Source organism: Oncorhynchus keta, chromosome 21 (genome assembly GCF_023373465.1).
Source record: "Oncorhynchus keta strain PuntledgeMale-10-30-2019 chromosome 21, Oket_V2, whole genome shotgun sequence".
NCBI lineage: Eukaryota > Metazoa > Chordata > Actinopteri > Salmoniformes > Salmonidae > Oncorhynchus > Oncorhynchus keta.
The window spans coordinates 53,060,343-53,079,044 of NC_068441.1; the positions used below are offsets into that span (position 1 = coordinate 53,060,343).

General features: G+C 41.1%; 1 protein-coding gene and 1 long non-coding RNA gene across 6 annotated transcripts in view; both read left to right on the forward strand.

Moving 5' to 3' along the window:
- LOC118380051 (homeodomain-interacting protein kinase 1-like) overlaps positions 1-18,702 on the forward strand; it is an 85,483-nt gene that overhangs the window by 11,978 nt on the left and 54,803 nt on the right. For all 4 annotated transcript variants that reach the window (XM_052474222.1, XM_052474221.1, XM_052474223.1 and 1 more), the window contains exons 3-4: positions 11,963-12,154; positions 12,575-12,756. In XM_052474222.1, the coding sequence (XP_052330182.1) occupies positions 11,963-12,154; positions 12,575-12,756 (374 nt within the window). The remainder of the gene's footprint in view (positions 1-11,962; positions 12,155-12,574; positions 12,757-18,702) is intronic.
- Positions 6,815-10,553, forward strand: LOC127910427 (uncharacterized). 2 transcript variants are annotated; one of them, XR_008074845.1, is made up of 3 exons: positions 6,815-6,954; positions 9,363-10,016; positions 10,452-10,553. It is a non-coding gene; the product is annotated as an uncharacterized LOC127910427 (long non-coding RNA). The 2 variants fall into 2 exon arrangements; XR_008074846.1 differs by lacking the exon at positions 10,452-10,553 and having other exon boundaries at positions 9,363-9,461; positions 9,568-10,431.

Genomic DNA, 18,702 nt, shown 5'->3' on the forward strand with positions numbered 1-18,702 from the left:
CAGTAACAGTTAGTGTCTCCTTCATGTTAACGGGGTGAAAACTGTTTAAATGGACACATAAATCCAAAATAATGTCTTGCATTACGAAATCGAATGCCTCTGACCGACTCACCTAACCGTGATACTTAAAACCTAAATTCGATACTGGCATTAGGGCGGCGGAACAATTGGCCCAGCGTAGTTCCGGGTTTGGCCGTCATTGTAAAATAATAATTTCCTAGTTAAATAAAGGTTAAATGAAGTAGAATATTTCTAATTACGCTATTATACTGATATTTTCACATCATCTGATCCAGACATTTTCTGACTGCCAGTCAAGTGAAGAGCAGCTGTTGGGATAGCGCGTGCGCGGCAACAACAGCCCAAGTGCTGGGAAAAAAAGGTGTTTGCGAGGAATGTCGCGAACGCCGCCCTGCCGGACGAGCTGAACATCTTTTTCGAGCACAGTGACGATTTTGAGCGGCCGAGGAAAATCCCCCGGGGACAACGAGGGATAGGTACTTACGGTCTCTACGGAGGACGTGTGTGAGTTAATCCTCGCAGGGCTGCCGACCGAGACAGGCACAACAGCAACTATTCAACTTAGGATACTGAAGAAATGTGTCGTGTCCCTGAGGCTCCTCAGTGTTCTACAGGCACAACAGCAACTATTCAACTTAGGATACTGAAGAAATGTGTCGTGTCCCTGAGGCTCCTCAGTGTTCTACAGGCACAACAGCAACTATTCAACTTAGGATACTGAAGAAATGTGTCGTGTCCCTGAGGCTCCTCAGTGTTCTACAGGCACAACAGCAACTATTCAACTTAGGATACTGAAGAAATGTGTCGTGTCCCTGAGGCTCCTCAGTGTTCTACAGGAGCACCATTGAGAGCATACTATCAGGGTGCAACACCGCCTGGTACGGCACCGCCGCGCACCGCAAGGTGCTACAGAGGTACGCTCACTGCCTGGCCTCCAGGACACAAGAAGATCATCAGGGACCCGAGTCATGGCCTGTTCTCCCCGCTTCCATCACTCAGACATAGCAGCATCGTGGCAAAAACTGTCAGACTTAATTTTTTTAATTTAACCTTTATTTATCTAGCAAATTCTCATTTACAATTACGGCCTAAGAACAGAGGGTTAACTGCCTTGTTCATGGGCAGAACTACAGATTTTTACCATGTCAGCTCGGGGATTCAATCTAGCAGAAGTTTGGTTACTGGCCCAACGCTCTAACCACTAGACTACCTGCTGGCTGATAGTTTTTACCCCCAGACCATCAGGTTGCTGAATAGCCACCACAGCAAGTGGAACTGCCCCTCCTTACTTTCAGGCTATGCTCAAACCCTTCACCACACCCTCCTTCCTGCCACCTCTGGTCTCTTGGCCCTCCCATCTTTAAGGTAGGGCAAGGCCCCGCTCAGCCCAGTCCAGGCTTTTCCCCCTTTACTAGCTATGACTTTGCTAATAGCTTTTTTTATTTGATTGAGGGGAAGTGTACTTACTATGACTGACTGACTGACTGATATGTGTTTCTCCTACCTAGCGATCTTAAGATGAATTCACCAAATGTTTAAGTCGCTCTGGATGAGAGAATATTCTTCAAATGGTGTTTCACTACTCTGTTGTGTTTTAACATGACGTGGGTATGACGTCATTATGAGGACGACAACATCTAATTCTGTCTTCAACTTGGCAAATCCTTCTATTACAAAATTATTATTATTATTATTATTATTATTATTTGGACGGGGGGGGGGGGTCGCTTTCTCATTATAAAAACTCTTCAACTTGGCTTTCCATACAAATCCTTCTATTACAAAATTATTTGGGGGGGGGGGGGGCTCGCTTTCTCATTATAAAAACTCTTCAACTTGTCTTTCCATACAAATCCTTCTATTACAAAATTATTTGGGGGTTGCTTTCTCATTATAAAAACTCTTCAACTTGTCTTTCCATACAAATCCTTCTATTACAAAATTATTTGGGGGTCGCTTTCTCATTATAAAAACTCTTCAACTTGTCTTTCCATACAAATCCTTCTATTACAAAATTATTTGGGTGGGGTGGGGGGTCGCTTTCTCATTATAAAAACTCTTCAACCTGTCTTTCCATACAAATCCTTCTATTACAAAATTATTTGGGTGGGGGGTCGCTTTCTCATTATAAAAACTCTTCAACTTGGCTTTCCATACAAATCCTTCTATTACAAAATTATTTGGGTGGGGGGGGTCGCTTTCTCATTATAAAAACTCTTCAACTTGTCTTTCCATACAAATCCTTCTATTACAAAATTATTTGGGTGCTTTCTCATTATAAAAACTCTTCAACTTGTCTTTCCATACAAATCCTTCTATTACAAAATTATTTGGGGGTCGCTTTCTCATTATAAAAACTCTTCAACTTGTCTTTCCATACAAATCCTTCTATTACAAAATTATTTGGGGGGGTTGCTTTCTCATTATAAAAACTCTTCAACTTGTCTTTCCATACAAATCCTTCTATTACAAAATTATTTGGGTGGGGGGGGGTCGCTTTCTCATTATAAAAACTCTTCAACTTGTCTTTCCATACAAATCCTTCTATTACAAAATTATTTGGGTGGGGGGTCGCTTTCTCATTATAAAAACTCTTCAACTTGGCTTTCCATACAAATCCTTCTATTACAAAATTATTTGGGGGGTCGCTTTCTCATTATAAAAACTCTTCAACTTGGCTTTCCATACAAATCCTTCTATTACAAAATTATTTGGGGGGTCGCTTTCTCATTATAAAAACTGCAATGGTGAGATTAATGCTATTCATGCCTTTATTATGTGTTTCTGTGTCAGTCTCGTAGGCTAAAGAAAAATGGCCATGCATGCATCCTATTTATTTAGTCAGGCAAGTCCATTATTCTGTTATTTTTTTAAATTAAATAACAAGTTTATAATATCAATGCATTTGCTTGGCCTAAATAAAAATGTGTTGTTCTTAAAGTGGTTCTATGTTAAGCCCTATATGTTGTTTACTATAATATTATATAATGTATTATAAGATTTGCAAATCACTCAACAGTACAGCGTTACAACAAACAAGATTTGGGTCTCAGCCATTATAGGAAAAATACAACCTGTGTGTGTCTCTGTGGACTGTGTGTGAGTGTGTGTGTGTGTGTGTGTGTGTCTCTGTGGACTGTGTGTGTGTGTCTCTGGACTGTGTGTGTGTGTGTGTGTGTGTGTGTGTGAGTCTCTGTGGAGTATGTGTGTGTGAGTGAGTGTCTCTGTGGAGTATGTGTGTGTGAGTGAGTGTCTCTGTGGAGTGTGTGTGTGAGTGAGTGAGTGTCTCTGTGGTGTGTGTGTGTGTGGTGTGGTGTGGTGTGGTGTGTGTGTGGTGTGGTGTGTGTGTGGACTGTGTGTGGACTGTGTGTGTGTGTGGACTGTGTGTGTGTGTGGACTGTGTGTGTGTGTGTGTGGACTGTGTGAGTGAGTCTGTGTGTGTCTCTGTGGACTGTGTGAGTGAGTCTGTGTGTGTGTGTGATAACTGCTGCTCGAGCTGACCTCTGTTCTCTTCATATCTCCACACTGTCGTTGAAAGATACGAAAAGAACAGGGTGGACCAAAACAAAACGTGTTCAGTCAGTCTGAGGCTCTTTGTCTTTGGCCCCGTGACCCAAGTTACTCAGAAACAACGAGAGGAAAAACACTGGCTTCTTAATACATGAGAGAAAACAGACCGTCTCAAGGCTTAAAAATCATTATTTTAACCTGTCTCCTCCCCTTCATCTACATTGATTTGGTAGTGAATTCAACAAGTGACATCAACAAGGGATCATAGCTGTCTCCCGGTCAGTCTGTCATGTGTTCCTAATGTTTTATATTCTCTGTGTATATATATATATATATATATCCCAAGGCCTTTTTGTCGTTGTATGGGTGGAATTATGGGCCAAATGAAGATTGGGGTTTGGATTAAAATTGTTAACAAAATCATGCCCCCTTTGACCAAGCTCCACGTGCAAATTGGTCCCCCCCTCCCAACACGTTCAACGGAAGGCAGATCGTGACCATGCCTCCACAGCCAAAGTTATGTGGTTTGCATGTCCTGCCGGAGGATCCCGACTATGCGGAACAGGTGGATGGTGCTCGTCTCGTGGTGGTGAGTATAACCAGAGATAATGACCTCCCTGGTATGACTTAGTTGACGACGTTCGATAATGTTATTGCTGGTTATGTTGGTAGCTATATCTTTAAAACATTATATATATTTTTTTTTAGATAAAACAGGGGCAGGCTTAGCTGACATTTTAGCTAACGTCTAACTAGCTAGCCAGCTGTCTGATTACAATGTTAGTTAAATCGTGCTCCTACTAGTAGTTTGTGTATTTTCTAGATACTGCTGGTTATTTAATGTTGTTATTTGATCATGCTAGCGAGTTGCAAGCTAGTTACAGGTTAGGTAGGTAGCTAAGCTAGCTAACGTTCGCATGCAAGTCCGATTTGCAAGTTAGTTTGTGGCTCATACAAGTGTATATTGTCTTAAGGCTAAACTAAATAATGGATGCAACTCTGGTCGTAACAACCTCACCTCGGAGTCGGATTTATACAGTGAATTTGGAGCATCAAACCACAAAGTCGTCAGCCACCTGACTCTAGTCCCATCTGAGGCTACAGACAGCCAGTCTACCTACATCTGTAACCGCAGGCAATTAGGATTTACCACAGACACAAAGTCAAAATTGGCTATAATGTAACAAATCATGAAAAACATTTTTTTTTCTTTGTTGCTTTTTCGGGTTTTGATTTGAGGTTAGGCATAAGGTTAGCATTGTGGTTAGGTTTTGAAATCACATTTTAAGAATGTTTAGAAATGGTCGGGGTTTGTGGCTGTGGTAACTAGTGACAATTTAGACATGTCTTAAATGAGGTTACTGCCCTGACGACAGACCAAGGTTAGTTCCTCAAACCAGCAGATATACAACCAGTCAAGAGTCATTTTGGTTGTGAAGTACATTATCAAAAATCTTTGTCCTTTTCTAACAAAATGCAATGTAACCACTTGTCTATTGTATCACCCTGTCACAGGCCCTCCGTGTCAAAACACCACCTCATAAGATGAGGAAGTACATTGTGTATGAGGATCGCCTGCTGCAGTTGTTCGAGACGGATCCAGTTTGCAGCCCAACATGCAACAGGGAGGAGACCAGAAAAGGGGACCCGCGGCATCACGCAGACATACCCTCTCTGTAGATGTGCGGACTCGAGTCACATGACTTGGACTCGAGTCACATGACTTGGACTCGAGTCACATGACTTGGACTCGAGTCACATGACTTGGACTCGAGTCACATGACTTGGACTCGAGTCACATGACTTGGACTCGAGTCACATGACTTGGACTCGAGTCACATGACTTGGACTCGAGTCACATGACTTGGACTCGAGTCACATGACTTGGACTCGAGTCACATGACTTGGACTCGAGTCACAAAATTTGATGGCTTAAAACTCGGCTTCATAGAAAAATATAATATCTAGAGACGGATGACTTGAAATTATCAGACCAGGTTTTTGTAATGTTTTGTTTCTAGTTGTGTTGCACAGAGTCGACGTAGTTACTCCAAGCAGCTGGAGACAGTAGCTGCAGCTATGCGCTTGCAACAAAACAAAACAAGTACAACTAACTGGTTAGTGAAACGCACATTCAGCCCTCTGATTGGACCAGCAGACTGTCAATCAACACATTTCGGATGAGCTAGCCTAGTGAAAAGTATTTTTGGGGCCATCAGTGTGAAATGGGATTTATTTTATATGCTGTACATATGTTAATAGGTTATTAGCCTACCAGTTGTATTTTCTATTTATGCCTTTGCATATTCGATCTGGTAACTAACATAGACTTTGCGGCAGGGTAGCCTAGTGGTCAGAGCGTTGGCGAAGCATCGTTACCCATCCCTTATACAAAAGCAGTGCAAAGGGGAACCACTATTTCAAGGTCTCGGAGCGCGTGACGTCACCGATTGAACCGCTATTAGCGCGCACCTCGCTAACTAGCTAGCCATTTCTCATCCGATTACATGTACTTTTGAGCGAGGCCTAGTAGTTTGGATGGATTATAATCTGTGTTCATAAAGTGTTCATACCCCTTGATTTATTCCACATGTTGTGTTACAGCCTGAATTTTAAAAAAATGCATAAAGTATATCTTCTCTCACCCATCTACACACAATTACCCTATAATGACAAAAGTGGATTTTCGTTTTTGTGTGACCGACCAGTGTCTTTGATGACGGGCCAGGAGCTGATCTACTCTGCCAGCCTCTTTGCCTGCTCACCTGTGGTTTTCAGTGGGGAGAACATCATTTAGTTAGGTTTAGTCTGACCTGTTCAAACTTCAAACAGAGGACATGTTTGTTTGTCAGATAGCATCGGTCCTAGCTGCTGTTGGTCATAGAACAGCAACTGGGTTCACAACAACTGTGTTCACAGCAACTGGATTCACAACAACTGGATTCACAGCAACTGGGTTCACAGCAACTGGGTTCACAGCAACTGGGTTCACAGCAACTGGGTTCACAGCAACTGGGTTCACAGCAACTGGGTTCACAGCAACTGGGTTCACAGCAACTGGGTTCACAGCAACTGGGTTCACAGCAACTGGGTTCACAGCAACTGGGTTCACAGCAACTGGGTTCACAGCAACTGGGTTCACAGATGGATCTATGGAGACTTGCAGGATGACGTCCGGACGGGCTTGATGTCTCGGAAATGGAAAAGAAACCTGCATTAAACTTTTAGTTGACATCTTCTACTTGCATTGTATTTTTATTATTATTGCATTTTATCAGTCAATATGTGGAGGGAGAAACCCTGTGTATTCTGGACCAGGATCAGTCAATATGTGGAGGGAGAAACCCTGTGTATTCTGGACCAGGATCAGGTATCAGTCAATATGTGGAGGGAGAAACCCTGTGTATTCTGAACCAGGATCAGGTATCAGTCAATATGGGGAGGGAGAAACCCTGTGTATTCTGGACCAGGATCAGGTATCAGTCAATATGTGGAGGGAGAAACCCTGTGTATTCTGAACCAGGATCAGGTATCAGTCAATATGGGGAGGGAGAAACCCTGTGTATTCTGGACCAGGATCAGGTATCAGTCAATATGTGGAGGGAGAAACCCTGTTTATTCTGAACCAGGATCAGGTATCAGTCAATATGTGGAGGGAGAAACCCTGTGTATTCTGAACCAGGATCAGGTATCAGTCAATATGGGGAGGGAGAAACCCTGTGTATTCTGAACCAGGATCAGTCAATATGGGGATGGAGAAACCCTGTGTATTCTGAACCAGGATCAGTCAATATGTGGAGGGAGAAACCCTGTTTATTCTGAACCAGGATCAGTCAATATGTGGAGGGAGAAACCCTGTGTATTCTGAACCAGGATCAGTCAATATGGGGATGGAGAAACCCTGTGTATTCTGAACCAGGATCAGTCAATATGTGGAGGGAGAAACCCTGTGTATTCTGAACCAGGATCAGTCAATATGGGGATGGAGAAACCCTGTGTATTCTGAACCAGGATCAGTCAATATGTGGAGGGAGAAACCCTGTTTATTCTGGACCAGGATCAGTCAATATGTGGAGGGAGAAACCCTGTGTATTCTGAACCAGGATCAGTCAATATGTGGAGGGAGAAACCCTGTGTATTCTGAACCAGGATCAGTCAATATGTGGAGGGAGAAACCCTGTGTATTCTGAACCAGGATCAGGTATCAGTCAATATGGGGAGGGAGAAACCCTGTGTATTCTGAACCAGGATCAGTCAATATGGGGAGGGAGAAACCCTGTGTATTCTGAACCAGGATCAGGTATCAGTCAATATGTGGAGGGAGAAACCCTGTTTATTCTGGACCAGGATCAGGTATCAGTCAATATGTGGAGGGAGAAACCCTGTGTATTCTGAACCAGGATCAGGTATCAGTCAATATGTGGAGGGAGAAACCCTGTTTATTCTGGACCAGGATCAGTCAATATGGGGAGGGAGAAACCCTGTGTATTCTGAACCAGGATCAGGTATCAGTCAATATGGGGAGGGAGAAACCCTGTGTATTCTGAACCAGGATCAGTCAATATGGGGAGGGAGAAACCCTGTGTATTCTGAACCAGGATCAGTCAATATGTGGAGGGAGAAACCCTGTGTATTCTGAACCAGGATCAGGTATCAGTCAATATGGGGAGGGAGAAACCCTGTGTATTCTGAACCAGGATCAGTCAATATGGGGAGGGAGAAACCCTGTGTATTCTGGACCAGGATCAGGTATCAGTCAATATGTGGAGGGAGAAACCCTGTGTATTCTGAACCAGGATCAGTCAATATGTGGAGGGAGAAACCCTGTGTATTCTGAACCAGGATCAGTCAATATGGGGAGGGAGAAACCCTGTGTATTCTGAACCAGGATCAGTAAATATGTGGAGGGAGAAACCCTGTGTATTCTGAACCAGGATCAGGTATCAGTCAATATGGGGAGGGAGAAACCCTGTGTATTCTGAACCAGGATCAGGTATCAGTCAATATGTGGAGGGAGAAACCCTGTGTATTCTGAACCAGGATCAGTCAATATGGGGAGGGAGAAACCCTGTGTATTCTGGACCAGGATCAGTCAATATGGGGAGGGAGAAACCCTGTTTATTCTGGACCAGGATCAGGTATCAGTCAATATGTTGAGGGAGAAACCCTGTGTATTCTGAACCAGGATCAGTCAATATGGGGAGGGAGAAACCCTGTGTATTCTGGACCAGGATCAGTCAATATGGGGAGGGAGAAACCCTGTGTATTCTGAACCAGGATCAGTCAATATGGGGAGGGAGAAACCCTGTGTATTCTGAACCAGGATCAGGTATCAGTCAATATGTGGAGGGAGAAACCCTGTGTATTCTGAACCAGGATCAGTCAATATGGGGAGGGAGAAACCCTGTGTATTCTGAACCAGGATCAGGTATCAGTCAATATGTGGAGGGAGAAACCCTGTGTATTCTGAACCAGGATCAGTCAATATGGGGAGGGAGAAACCCTGTTTATTCTGGACCAGGATCAGGTATCAGTCAATATGTGGAGGGAGAAACCCTGTTTATTCTGAACCAGGATCAGTCAATATGGGGAGGGAGAAACCCTGTTTATTCTGGACCAGGATCAGGTATCAGTCAATATGTGGAGGGAGAAACCCTGTGTATTCTGAACCAGGATCAGGTATCAGTCAATATGGGGAGGGAGAAACCCTGTGTATTCTGAACCAGGATCAGTCAATATGGGGAGGGAGAAACCCTGTTTATTCTGAACCAGGATCAGGTATCAGTCAATATGGGGAGGGAGAAACCCTGTGTATTCTGAACCAGGATCAGGTATCAGTCAATATGTGGAGGGAGAAACCCTGTGTATTCTGAACCAGGATCAGTCAATATGTGGAGGGAGAAACCCTGTGTATTCTGAACCAGGATCAGGTATCAGTCAATATGTGGAGGGAGAAACCCTGTGTATTCTGAACCAGGATCAGGTATCAGTCAATATGGGGAGGGAGAAACCCTGTGTATTCTGAACCAGGATCAGGTATCAGTCAATATGGGGAGGGAGAAACCCTGTGTATTCTGAACCAGGATCAGGTATCAGTCAATATGTGGAGGGAGAAACCCTGTGTATTCTGAACCAGGATCAGTCAATATGTGGAGGGAGAAACCCTGTTTATTCTGAACCAGGATCAGGTATCAGTCAATATGTGGAGGGAGAAACCCTGTGTATTCTGAACCAGGATCAGGTATCAGTCAATATGTGGAGGGAGAAACCCTGTGTATTCTGAACCAGGATCAGTCAATATGTGGAGGGAGAAACCCTGTGTATTCTGAACCAGGATCAGGTATCAGTCAATATGTGGAGGGAGAAACCCTGTGTATTCTGGACCAGGATCAGTCAATATGGGGAGGGAGAAACCCTGTGTATTCTGAACCAGGATCAGTCAATATGGGGAGGGAGAAACCCTGTGTATTCTGAACCAGGATCAGGTATCAGTCAATATGTGGAGGGAGAAACCCTGTGTATTCTGGACCAGGATCAGTCAATATGGGGAGGGAGAAACCCTGTGTATTCTGAACCAGGATCAGTCAATATGGGGAGGGAGAAACCCTGTGTATTCTGGACCAGGATCAGTCAATATGTGGAGGGAGAAACCCTGTGTATTCTGAACCAGGATCAGTCAATATGTGGAGGGAGAAACCCTGTGTATTCTGAACCAGGATCAGGTATCAGTCAATATGTGGAGGGAGAAACCCTGTGTATTCTGAACCAGGATCAGGTATCAGTCAATATGTGGAGGGAGAAACCCTGTGTATTCTGGACCAGGATCAGTCAATATGGGGAGGGAGAAACCCTGTGTATTCTGAACCAGGATCAGTCAATATGGGGAGGGAGAAACCCTGTGTATTCTGGACCAGGATCAGTCAATATGGGGAGGGAGAAACCCTGTGTATTCTGAACCAGGATCAGTCAATATGGGGAGGGAGAAACCCTGTGTATTCTGAACCAGGATCAGTCAATATGGGGAGGGAGAAACACTGTGTATTCTGAACCAGGATCAGTCAATATGGGGAGGGAGAAACCCTGTGTATTCTGAACCAGGATCAGTCAATATGTGGAGGGAGAAACCCTGTGTATTCTGAACCAGGATCAGTCAATATGTGGAGGGAGAAACCCCTGTGTATTCTGAACCAGGATCAGTCAATATGGGGAGGGAGAAACACTGTGTATTCTGAACCAGGATCAGTCAATATGGGGAGGGAGAAACCCTGTGTATTCTGAACCAGGATCAGTCAATATGTGGAGGGAGAAACCCTGTGTATTCTGTACCAGGATCAGGTATCAGTCAATATGGGGAGGGAGAAACCCTGTGTATTCTGGACCAGGATCAGTCAATATGTGGAGGGAGAAACCCTGTGTATTCTGAACCAGGATCAGTCAATATGTGGAGGGAGAAACCCTGTGTATTCTGAACCAGGATCAGTCAATATGTGGAGGGAGAAACCCTGTGTATTCTGAACCAGGATCAGGGAACAACGGTTGTAAACGAGACGCCACACAGGAAGTTATGACCGCTCTGACATGTTACCATGGTAACCCCATTTACCACCAGACAAAATGCTGACAGGCACCGTTCTATGGTATTACGTAAAAGGGAGGTTTATTCCACATGGACCTGTTACTCTATTTGAACGTTATTTAAAAAAATTAAAATTAAAAACCGTAGTTTACTCTGGAGGCTACTGACCCAAAGCTTCCTCTGGGGATCTTATCTTATACATCTGCCTGTAGTTACTGAGCCAAAGCTTCCTCTGGGGATCTTATCTTATACATCTGCCTGTAGTTACTGAGCCTCAACCTGCAGGAGGTTTGTTAGTTGTGATTGAGTGGAGAGGAAACCGCTGTGGGTGAGGTTCTGACAGAGGGGTGTGTCATGGTGGTGGCAAGGACACACCCACATCAAACGAGGCCAAATCAGCGGGTGCCGTTCCTCTTTAAACCCCTCCTGTCATTACCATATGCAAAAGCACGTGATCAGGGCGAAGTCCCAATTCATCTCTCCTTCCTCCCGACGTTGTTAACTTTTCCTTCACTGATTTGAAAGGAAATAACTGGTATACAAAAATATGGGGTAATGTCCCACTAAACCCATGCCTCCACCAAGCCAATGCTTTTCAGATTTGTGTGAAGTGTTGACTGAGTGCACACTTCAGGAGAAATTAGATGTTAACGGGACGCACCTACTACTATGATAGATAGGACTGACTGTTTAGTATGTTGAGGTACGAGATCAATTTAATTGATAAGATTTCTATTGGCCTTCAAGATGAAATTCAAGCTCAACTCGAGCTAGACTATGGCTAAAATGTACAGAACTAGCCGTAGAGTGTCAAGATTGTCAAGTGTCAAGGTTTGTCATTCTGTCTGTTCCCAGGTGGGCATCCTGAACCGTCTGAGCGCGGAGAACGCCGACGAGTTTAACTTTGTGCGTTCCTACGAGTGTTTCCAACACAAAGGCCACACCTGCCTGGTGTTTGAGATGCTGGAGCAGAACCTGTATGACTTCCTGAAGCACAGCAAGTTCAGCCCCCTGCCGCTACAACACATCAGACCCATACTGCAACAGGTGACAAATACAATACAACTTTATCGACACAGAGACAATGTGACAATTACCTGGTGCTTATTCTGAATGAGTCATTTGTTACATATTAACCTGTTACCTGTTACCATACATTATACTCAAATAAGTCTCAAAAACAGTACAATTGCATGTTACCTTACTTGATCTGTGTGTCAGCCTTAATAGGTGTTTGTGTCTTTAAATTGTCATTGAAGTCCTAGTAAAATGTTATTTTTATAGCTGTTTAACCCTTCAGTGTCCACAGCTGGCACACAGCTGTTTAACTCTTCAGTGTCCACAGCTGGCACACAGCTGTTTAACCCTTCAGTGTCCTTAGCTGGCACATAGCTGTTTAACCCTTCAGTGTCCACAGCTGGCACACAGCTGTTTAACCCTTCAGTGTTACGTCTATTTCCCCACCAGGTGGCGACGGCGCTGATGAAGTTGAAGTCTCTGGGTCTGATCCATGCTGACCTGAAGCCAGAGAACATCATGCTGGTGGATCCACTCAGACAGCCCTACAGGGTCAAGGTCATCGACTTCGGCTCAGCCTCACACGTCTCCAAGGCTGTCTGCTCAACGTACCTGCAGTCACGATACTACAGGTAGATTCACCTGTTTTTACACCTCATATTGGGATTTTCTTTGCAGGTGTGTGTGTGAGTGACACAGCATGTTTGCATCAGTGAGTAATAGCTGGTACAGGTATATCTAACATGATGACTGGTACAGGTATATCTAACATGATGACTGGTACAGGTATATCTAACATGATGACTGGTACAGGTGGTACCTGGTACAGGTGTATATAACATGATGACTGGTACAGGTGTATATAACATAATGACTGGTACAGGTGTATATAACATAATGGCTGGTACATGTGTATATAACATGATGACTGGTACAGGTGTATATAACATGATGACTGGTACATGTGTATATAACATGATGACTGGTACAGGTGTATATAACATAATGACTGGTGCAGGTGTATATAACATAATGACTGGTACAGGTGTATATAACATGATGACTGGTACAGGTGTATATAACATGATGACTGGTACATGTGTATATAACATGATGACTGGTACAGGTGTATATAACATGATGACTGGTACAGGTGTATATAACATGATGACTGGTACAGGTGTATATAACATAATGACTGGTACAGGTGTATATAACATGATGACTGGTACAGGTGTATATAACATGATGACTGGTACAGGTGTATATAACATGATGACTGGTACAGGTGTATATAACATGATGACTGGTACAGGTGTATATAACATGATGACTGGTACAGGTGTATATAACATAATGACTGGTACAGGTGTATATAACATAATGACTGGTACAGGTGTATATAACATAATGACTGGTACAGGTGTATATAACATAATGACTGGTACAGGTGTATATAACATAATGACTGGTACAGGTATATATAACATGATGACTGGTACAGGTGTATATAACATAATGACTGGTACAGGTGTATATAACATAATGACTGGTACAGGTGTATATAACATAATGGCTGGTACAGGTGTATATAACATAATGACTGGTACAGGTGTATATAACATGATGACTGGTACAGGATTATATAACATAATGGCTGGTACAGGTGTATATAACATAATGACTGGTACAGGTGTATATAACATGATGACTGGTACAGGTGTATATAACATGATGACTGGTACAGGTGTATATAACATGATGACTGGTACAGGTGTATATAACATGATGACTGGTACAGGTGTATATAACATAATGACTGGTACAGGTGTATATAACATAATGACTGGTACAGGTGTATATAACATAATGACTGGTACAGGTGTATATAACATAATGACTGGTACAGGTGTATATAACATAATGACTGGTACAGGTATATATAACATGATGACTGGTACAGGTGTATATAACATAATGACTGGTACAGGTGTATATAACATAATGACTGGTACAGGTGTATATAACATAATGGCTGGTACAGGTGTATATAACATAATGACTGGTACAGGTGTATATAACATGATGACTGGTACAGGATTATATAACATAATGGCTGGTACAGGTGTATATAACATAATGACTGGTACAGGTGTATATAACATAATGACTGGTACAGGTATATCTAACATGATGACTGGTACAGGTATATATAACATAATGACTGGTACAGGTATATATAACATAATGACTGGTACAGGTATATATAACATGATGACTGGTACAGGTATATATAACATAATGACTGGTACAGGTATATATAACATGATGACTGGTACAGGTATATATAACATAATGACTGGTACAGGTGTATATAACATAATGACTGGTACAGGTGTATATAACATGATGACTGGTACAGGTGTATATAACATGATGACTGGTACAGGTGTATATAACATAATGACTGGTACAGGTGTATATAACATAATGACTGGTACAGGTGTATATAACATAATGACTGGTACAGGTGTATATAACATGATGACTGGTACAGGTATATCTAACATGATGACTGGTACAGGTATATATAACATAATGACTGGTACAGGTATATATAACATGATGACTGGTACAGGTATATATAACATAATGACTGGTACAGGTGTATATAACATAATGACTGGTACAGGTGTATATAACATAATGACTGGTACAGGTATATCTAACATGATGACTGGTACAGGTATATATAACATAATGACTGGTACAGGTATATATAACATGATGACTGGTACAGGTATATATAACATAATGACTGGTACAGGTGTATATAACATAATGACTGGTACAGGTGTATATAACATAATGACTGGTACAGGTGTATATAACATGATGACTGGTACAGGTGTATATAACATGATGACTGGTACAGGTATATATAACATAATGACTGGTACAGGTGTATATAACATAATGACTGGTACAGGTGTATATAACATGATGACTGGTACAGGTGTATATAACATGATGACTGGTACAGGTGTATATAAGGTGTACAGGTGTATATAACATAATGACTGGTACAGGTGTATATAACATAATGACTGGTACAGGTGTATATAACATGATGACTGGTACAGGTGTATATAACATGATGACTGGTACAGGTGTATATACAGGTGTATATAACATAATGACTGGTACAGGTGTATATAACATAATGACTGGTACAGGTATATATAACATGATGACTGGTACAGGTATATATAACATAATGACTGGTACAGGTGTATATAACATAATGACTGGTACAGGTGTATATACAGGTGTATATAACATAATGACTGGTACAGGTGTATATAACATGATGACTGGTACAGGTGTATATAACATAATGACTGGTACAGGTGTATATACAGGTGTATATAACATAATGACTGGTACAGGTGTATATAACATGATGACTGGTACAGGTGTATATAACATAATGACTGGTACAGGTGTATATAACATGATGACTGGTACAGGTGTATATAACATGATGACTGGTACAGGTGTATATACAGGTGTATATAACATAATGACTGGTACAGGTGTATATAACATAATGACTGGTACAGGTGTATATAACATGATGACTGGTACAGGTGTATATAACATGATGACTGGTACAGGTGTATATACAGGTGTATATAACATAATGACTGGTACAGGTGTATATAACATAATGACTGGTACAGGTATATATAACATGATGACTGGTACAGGTATATATAACATAATGACTGGTACAGGTGTATATAACATAATGACTGGTACAGGTGTATATACAGGTGTATATAACATAATGACTGGTACAGGTGTATATAACATGATGACTGGTACAGGTGTATATAACATAATGACTGGTACAGGTGTATATAACATAATGACTGGTACAGGTGTATATAACATGATGACTGGTACAGGTGTATATAACATGATGACTGGTACAGGTGTATATACAGGTGTATATAACATAATGACTGGTACAGGTGTATATAACATGATGACTGGTACAGGTGTATATAACATAATGACTGGTACAGGTGTATATACAGGTGTATATAACATAATGACTGGTACAGGTGTATATAACATGATGACTGGTACAGGTGTATATAACATGATGACTGGTACAGGTGTATATACAGGTGTATATAACATAATGACTGGTACAGGTGTATATAACATGATGACTGGTACAGGTGTATATAACATGATGACTGGTACAGGTGTATATACAGGTGTATATAACATAATGACTGGTACAGGTATATATAACATGATGACTGGTACAGGTGTATATACAGGTGTATATAACATAATGACTGGTACAGGTGTATATAACATGATGACTGGTACAGGTGTATATAACATAATGACTGGTACAGGTGTATATAACATGATGACTGGTACAGGTGTATATAACATGATGACTGGTACAGGTGTATATAACATGATGACTGGTACAGGTGTATATAACATAATGACTGGTACAGGTGTATATAACATGATGACTGGTACAGGTGTATATAACATGATGACTGGTACAGGTGTATATAACATGATGACTGGTACAGGTGTATATAACATAATGACTGGTACAGGTGTATATAACATGATGACTGGTACAGGTGTATATAACATGATGACTGGTACAGGTGTATATAACATGATGACTGGTACAGGTGTATATAACATAATGACTGGTACAGGTGTATATGAACAGGTGTATATAATGACTGGTACAGGTGTATATAACATGATGACTGGTACAGGTGTATATAACATAATGACTGGTACAGGTATATATAACATGATGACTGGTACAGGTGTATATAACATAATGACTGGTACAGGTGTATATAACATGATGACTGGTACAGGTGTATATAACATGATGACTGGTACAGGTGTATATAACATAATGACTGGTACAGGTGTATATAACATGATGACTGGTACAGGTGTATATAACATAATGACTGGTACAGGTATATATAACATGATGACTGGTACAGGTGTATATACAGGTGTATATAACATAATGACTGGTACAGGTGTATATAACATAATGACTGGTACAGGTGTATATAACATGATGACTGGTACAGGTGTATATAACATAATGACTGGTACAGGTGTATATAACATAATGACTGGTACAGGTGTATATAACATAATGACTGGTACAGGTGTATATACAGGTGTATATAACATAATGACTGGTACAGGTGTATATAACATGATGACTGGTACAGGTGTATATAACATAATGACTGGTACAGGTGTATATAACATGATGACTGGTACAGGTGTATATACAGGTGTATATAACATAATGACTGGTACAGGTGTATATAACATGATGACTGGTACAGGTGTATATACAGGTGTATATAACATAATGACTGGTACAGGTGTATATAACATGATGACTGGTACAGGTGTATATAACATAATGACTGGTACAGGTGTATATAACATGATGACTGGTACAGGTGTATATACAGGTGTATATAACATGATGACTGGTACAGGTGTATATAACATGATGACTGGTACAGGTGTATATAACATGATGACTGGTACAGGTGTATATAACATAATGACTGGTACAGGTGTATATAACATAATGACTGGTACAGGTGTATATAACATAATGACTGGTACAGGTGTATATAACATGATGACTGGTACAGGTGTATATACAGGTGTATAAAACATAATGACTGGTACAGGTGTATATAACATAATGACTGGTACAGGTGTATATAACATAATGACTGGTACATGTGTATATAACATGATGACTGGTACAGGTGTATATAACATGATGACTGGTACAGGTGTATATAACATAATGACTGGTACAGGTATATATAACATGATGACTGGTACAAGTGTATATACAGGTGTATATAACATAATGACTGGTACAGGTGTATATAACATGATGACTGGTACATGTGTATATAACATGATGACTGGTACAGGTGTATATAACATGATGACTGGTACAGGTGTATATAACATAATGACTGGTTCAGGTGTATATAACATAATGACTGGTACAGGTGTATATACAGGTTTATATAACATAATGACTGGTACAGGTGTATATAACATAATGACTGGTACAGGTGTATATACAGGTTTATATAACATAATGACTGGTACAGGTGTATATAACATAATGACTGGTACAGGTGTATATACAGGTTTATATAACATAATGACTGGTACAGGTGTATATAACATAATGACTGGTACAGGTGTATATAACATGATTACTGGTACAGGTGTATATACAGGTGTATATAACATAATGACTGGTACAGGTGTATATAACATAATGACTGGTACAGGTGTATATAACATGATGACTGGTACAGGTGTATATAACATAATGACTGGTACATGTGTATATAACATGATGACTGGTACAGGTGTATATAACATGATGACTGGTACAGGTGTATATAACATGATGACTGGTACAGGTGTATATAACATGATGACTGGTACATGTG